We start from the raw sequence: 6,340 nt of genomic DNA, 5'->3' as shown, positions 1-6,340 counted from the left end.
GAAGCACTATTTCTGGGTTAGCGGAGTCTGTAACCTGAAGCGAATGTAACCCGAAGCATATGTAACCCGAGGTACCACTGTACCCCTAAACATTGTTTTTAAGAAAAAAACCACCACACGCACAATGATGTAAACCCTCATGTCGCGCGCAAGCCACCTCGCTCCACCTTTTGTGGGAGAATTTTTGTCCATGAAGGCACCAGACACCAACGCAAGCCCAAAATTTCCCCTGCTTTCCTTTTTTATTGTCAAGCAGCCTCAACGGACACCGGGAATACCAGCACATTAATAATAATTAAAAAAACAACAACACCAAATGAAATGGCGGGGAGGTGAACACCCCGTCCGTCTTTCCCACATATCCGCCCCCACAGCCATCCAGGAAAATATCCACATTTTTGCTAGCGCTCCCAGAGAAAGGCAATGGGGAGGGTGGTATTTCCATTCATCTCCAGCTGTTCCCCACCCCACCCCATCACCAAATCGCTGCTGCAGGAAGAGTCTAAGGGGAGGGGGGGTCTTCAAGACAGGGAAGACAGGGTGAGGGGTAGCTGAGGTATTGCAGGGTAAGGTGGAACAAGCAGTGGGGCTTTTTTGCACTTCAAGTAGCTAGAAATTCAAGTTTAAACATACAGGCACTTTTTAAAAAACAAAGTCAGGGAAGACAGGGGAGACCTGCCCTCCCTCTATTCACCCGAGGAGAGGCTCCCCCAAAACACACCTGCGGGGAGGGTGGGGGGAATTGGGACAGGGTTGGGGGTGGAAGGGAAAGCAGAGTTTGGGGAGGGGGGAATAATATATTACATCATCTCTTAAATATAGATTAAACTCTGTGCTAATACTCTAGGGACGGACTTTTCCCTGCGCTCCCCAAACGCCGCCTCTCTCCAACCCAACCCACCGGCTGTTTTGCCCCCTCCAGAGAGGTGATGGGGGGCACGGAAATCTAAGGAATGTGCAAATGGGGGTGAGGGGGAACAAGTTAGACCTGACCCCTAACCACCATCGAGGAGTGTGCCAGTCCAAACCCTCCCCGCCCTCAAATCACAGGCAAAAACCCTAGTGCAACGGTGGAGGAGGGAAATTAAAGTGGGGTGTCAACACAACGGGGTCATTGCCTTTTTGTGCAAAAGTCCACCGGACACCTGTTGCTGTGGAATGAAACTTCTGTGGGGAGGGTTTTTACGGGGAGGAGATAACCCCAAGTTGATGGTCCGTCCCCCGCCAAGTGCTAAAATCTATCTTCTTGCAAGGAGTTCCGGGTCTTGGTGTGGAAGAGCTATGGGAATGTGGGTCACAAGACTCGTTTGGGGAGCATCTTCCTACCCCAGATGAACAAGCTGGGGACGACAACGACGGGTTGCTGCTGGGACCAGCCCTCTGCACTGTGCAAGGACGCCACCAGGAAGCCTCGCGGGCCGAGCGGGGCTCTCTGTGCAAAAAAGGAGGTGAAGTCAATATAGGGTGCAGGCACCGCCCCTGGGTGGTGTGGGAAAAAACGCCCCGTTTTCCCTTTCCCACCATGCAAAGGTCGTGGGCCTCCCACTCGCCCCCTCTCAAAAAGCAGCTGCCAGTCTCAGGGCCCGGAATAATATAAAGATCTTCTTTCTCTCTCCTGCCCCCTCAGAAATAAAATTCTCTGGAAAGCTAGAGGCAGGGATCAAATCCAGGAAACCTGGCACACTCCTCAAAAGCTCCTCAACCTGACATCCTCGCCTTAAGAAAAATAAATAAATCTAGTCATCCCCTCCTAGCCTCCCTAACATGGGGGTCAAAGCACCCCCCAAAAGTGCAGGGTCTGGGGGCCACCAACCACTCCCCCCTTCCCAAAGTTATATAATTCTCTTGTTTTCTTAGAAGAAAAAAAATCAGGATTCCCTCCCACGCCCCCCCCCAATAGCACTATCTCTATTTAATTGCTTATTTCATTGATCCTGAGCATATGAACCCTCTCCCTTGCTTTTCTGCCCTCCCACCACCCCAACCCCACCCCAACCCCACCTGCTTTGGTTCATAACTGCCCCGTACCCCTTTGAGGGGTCGCTAAAGGCACCAAATCAGTGCGCCAGGGAGGGGCGGGTCATAGTGCATCTCGTCTCCGTTGCCGCGGCAACAGAAAGGGTGGGGGAATAGTGCATCTCAGCCTGGACCACGGCCTAGTCCCCAGAGTCGCCGTGGCAACGGCCAAAGCAAAGAAGGCCTGAGGCCTAGTCTCGGGCAGGGGGGCCCCCTACGCCGTTTCTGCCTCCGCCGCCGGCCCGTCGTCCGTTGCCATCCCCTCCTCGCGGCCTTCCTCCTCCTCCTCGTCCTCGTCCTCCTCTTCTTTGATGTGAGGAGACAGGGCTTGCTGGGCGCGGGCCGGATCCCAGTAGCCGCGGGCGAGCGAGAGGCACTGCTCATCCGTCAGCCCGTTGGCCAAGTCGTGGTCGGCCAAGGGCGTCCCCGCGGCGGGCAAGGAGTTGGGCTCGGGATCGGGCCCGCGGCGCCGGCGCCTAGTGCGCACCTCCAGGCAGTTCTGGCCCTTGAGGTGGCGCTGCAGGTGGTCGTCTTTGGCGAAGGCCTTGTGGCATAGGCAGCACTCGTAGGGGCGGGCGCCCGTGTGCAGGTGGAGGTGGTTCTTCAGGTCGTAGCTGTGCAGGAAGCGGGCCGTGCAGTGCGGACACGAGTAGGGGCGCTCTCCCGTGTGCTTCCGCATGTGGATCTTGAGCTTGTCGTTCCTGCGAGGGGGAAAGGGGGGAGGCATGAGATTTGCGTCAGCAAGAGCATCTCCCTTGCTTGTGGGCAACCTCAATTTCAAACAAGAGGGCAGCTAGTCCTTATGAAACGAACCCAGCGGCCCACACAGAATTAAGGCTGGGCGATTTATTGTCCGAAACTGGTTTGAGGTCCACATTGTGATACCGTTTCATCATTTTTGACCTGGCAATATATCAGACCCTATTTTCCAGGGACAGTCCCGGATTTACAAGAAGCCATCTTGGTTTCTGATTTGATTCTGGAACGTCCTGCTTTCCCTTAGGAAGCCCCTATTTTCACTGGAGAAATGTTAAGAGGATATGGAGTTATCCAACCCCCAAGCCATCTAAAAGCAGACCTGTATAGTTTAAAAATGTTTAATGTTTTATTATGGTTTCATATATGTCGCCCAGAGTGGTTGGGGCATCATAATCAGATGGGTGGGGTATAAATAGTAAGTAATAATAATAATAATACATCCCTATTTTCATCAGAGATATGATATATTGCAAATCATGATTTGTGTGTCTGTGCGCTATGCAAAAATCGCAATGCCTGAGCATTGGCCTTGCTAGCAGGGGCTGGTGGCAAATGGGGTACAAAAAAGCCCCCCCCCCCAGTAATTGCTCAGTTAGATAAATGCAGAATGGCCTCTAGAGGGAGCTCTAGGAAAGGAGAAGCCTCTTTAAGCTTGTCTATAGGCAGGCTCCCTTGAGTGCTACGGATGGAACAGTCCTCGCTGCCTTTCTCTCTTCACCTGTCTCTTCGCTGCTGTCAGTTCTAGGAGAGGGAGCACCACTTTGTGCAGGATTAAAAGGTACTGTTTATTTTAAACTTCTTTCCCCCCTTCTGCACAGCTCGGGGGGGGGGGGAGACCAAGGAAAACATCTCTGTCGTGGGTTTGAGCCCCATGTTGTGCAAAATTATTCCAGCACTGTAGGGAATTGGACCAGATATCCCTCGTGGCCCCTTCCAACTCTACAGATTCTATAATTCTAATAAAACCAGGCCAGTACGGCTTAAAAAAACACTGGGCTGGATTCAGTAGAAGCCGTGGACCTGAGTCACTTAAGCCCAGCAATTTCAATGGGTCTTCTCGGAGGGTGACCAACGGCCCGTTTAATAACAAAAAAGGAAGGAAGCTGGGGCCAGCTTTTCAGCAGAAATGGGAGTGATAAGAGTTTTGCCTAGGCCCCATCTGCACTAGCCATTTAAAGCACTATGATACCACTTTAAACAGCTGTGGCTTCCCCCAAAGAACCATGGGAAGTGTAGTTTGCTAGGAGTGCTGAGAGATCTTAGAATCATAGAATTGCAGAGTTGGAAGGGACCATGTTGCCAAGGAGGAGCTGAATAATCAACCTTTTTCACGTAGTCTGGAGATTTGCTTCCCATGCAAATGGGGTACTGGGGAACATAAGAACGTAAGAACAGCTTGGTGAACCATACCCCGAAATGCAGGAGTCTTTTGCCCAAAGTGAGATTAAGAGTCTCATGCTATACCAACGGAGCTGTTAAGAGACACACACCTGTTCCTCCCCCTGAGTGCTTTAACAACCAATCCCCTTTTCCCAGGAAATTTGGGGTGTCTGGATGGAGAGACGCAGGTTGCGTGCATATTAAAAACCCCCTCAGATGTAGCCTCCCGAACAAAGATCCAGAGTCGCATCCATTAACTCCACCCGCTCAATGCATCTCGCTATATCTACCCCTGGGCATGCCAGCCCCCAGAAGGTTCCCTGCAAAGCAATGGGGCCTTCGGACAAAATAGCCCCCTTCCCCTCTGATCTAGAACCTTTCCCTCCTCCTTTGCAAGGAGCTGTGCTTTCAACAACACGGCCAACAGCAAAAGAAGGAAGTTGTGGTATTTTCACACACACCCCTACACTCCCATGTGGTACAGTCTGTTCTCTCGCACCTGCCTCATCCTGCTGCTGGCATCAAGCCAGGACACAGTGGGCAGAGCGAGCCAGTTTCGAAAGAAAGGGGGGAAAGGCTCACCGCGTGAAGCGGACCCCGCAGACCTCGCAGGCGAAGGGCTTCTCCCCGGTGTGGGTGCGCATGTGGCGAGGCAGCTTGCCTGCGCCATGGATGACCTTGTGGCAGACGGGGCACTCCTGGGGCATCTGCGAGCGCCGCTTGCGCACCAGCTTGTCCGGGGGGTCCAGGCCCAGGGACGGCCCTTCCGGGTTGAGGGCCCGCATGTAGGACATGATGTCGTGTTCAGTGGGCTCTTCGTCCGAGCCCAGGTCTTCCGGCGAGAGGCCGCGGGTGTACGGGTACGGGAAGGCGCGAGAGGGCGCCAGCACCTCGTCTTCGTGGGGGTGCGCGAGGACTGGCGCCGGAGAGGCCTGACTTGGGGGGCTCGGCCGCTCCTGCGTCCCCGTCGACGAGGGGGACGGCGAGGGCGACAGCTCGCCGAGGTGGTTGTTGAGGCGGGAGCCCTTGGCCTGCAGGAATTTGCGGATCTTCTTGCTGCGGCGGGGGGCCGGGTAGACGGGCGGCTCGGGCAGGTCGCCCTCGGCGTTGGGAAGGGTGGCAAAGGCCTCCAGGTAGCGGTGGGCGCGCTCGCGGGCGGCGTCATCGGGGACGGGCGCTTCCAAGCCGTTTCCCTGCAGGATCTCCACGCAGGCCTTGATGACGCAGGGGATCTCCAGGAGCCGGGCGGCTCGCAGCACCTCTGCCAGGCTGCCCGTGCTGATGGTCAGGGTGGCAGTGTAGGCAAAGTCCAGCAGGGCTCCCAGCGCCTCGGCCCCCACGAAATCCAGCTCGCAGACGCCCATGCCGGGCCCCGCGAAGAGCCGCCGGAAGTAGCGGCTGGAGGCTGCCAGCACGGCCCGGTGGGTCCGGTACTCCGATCCCTGGGCCCGCAAGGTCACGTCGCAGAGAACCCCCCTCCGGCGCTGCTCGTTGAGGCTGCCCAGCAGGTCGCTGCTGTGTTCTGGGAAAGGGATCCCAATCAAGTCGTCTTCTGGGCTTCCCATTGCCTCACCTGCAAGAACAGGGGGGAAAGAGCAGGGATGTTAACACCAGCCAATACAGGCAGCATTTAGGTTTTGTATTTAAAAGCCATTCAAAGCAAGGTGTTTGGGGACGGACCATCATTTATTTTGAGAAGTTTTGATCAATTAATCCTTCAAGATGCAATCAATTCCTTAAACTCGCAATCATTTACTAAGGCTAACAGAGGGTTGCGTTAGTCCTGTTTATATGCTGCTCTGCTCCATCCCATTATTTCCCTTGTTAATTTCGGAAAGTTTACTCTAATAGCCCTTAGCAGATCTTTCTTTGCGTCCTCGCATTGCCCACTGAACCAGCCTCGCTGATTTCCCTGTGTGCAGTTAGTGGCATTGGGCTTGGTTAAATAGGGTCTGAAGAGTGTGCTAATTTGTAGAAAATCCGAAACTGGGTCTGTTGAGGTGTTTATGAGGCGATGTCGCAGGTTCCTCATTAAATCACTCGCCAAGATCCTATGTATTTCGTCATTCAACATCAGAGACTATTTCACTCTTGATCTGCCCAAAGATTCACCAACTGCACACATTGTCTCTGTAGGAAACTGACAATCCAAGAAAGGAGCTGAAGAAACTAAAAGCGGGAAATG

General features: G+C 54.0%; 1 protein-coding gene across 10 annotated transcripts in view; it reads right to left on the bottom strand.

Moving 5' to 3' along the window:
• Positions 1-223: 223 nt before the first annotated feature.
• ZBTB7B (zinc finger and BTB domain containing 7B) overlaps positions 224-6,340 on the bottom strand; it is a 330,604-nt gene continuing 324,487 nt past the window's right edge. For all 10 annotated transcript variants that reach the window (XM_082202278.1, XM_082202270.1, XM_082202273.1 and 7 more), the window contains exons 2-3: positions 4,738-5,728; positions 224-2,717 (exon numbers count right to left, since the gene is read on the bottom strand). In XM_082202278.1, the coding sequence (XP_082058404.1) occupies positions 2,231-2,717; positions 4,738-5,720 (1,470 nt within the window). In that variant the 5' untranslated portion in view covers positions 5,721-5,728 and the 3' untranslated portion in view covers positions 224-2,230. The remainder of the gene's footprint in view (positions 2,718-4,737; positions 5,729-6,340) is intronic.

Source organism: Podarcis vaucheri (genome assembly GCF_965113315.1).
Source record: "Podarcis vaucheri genome assembly, chromosome: 16".
NCBI lineage: Eukaryota > Metazoa > Chordata > Lepidosauria > Squamata > Lacertidae > Podarcis > Podarcis vaucheri.
Note: the sequence above shows the minus strand (reverse complement) of the source record. Positions and strands in the feature narration are given on the sequence as shown.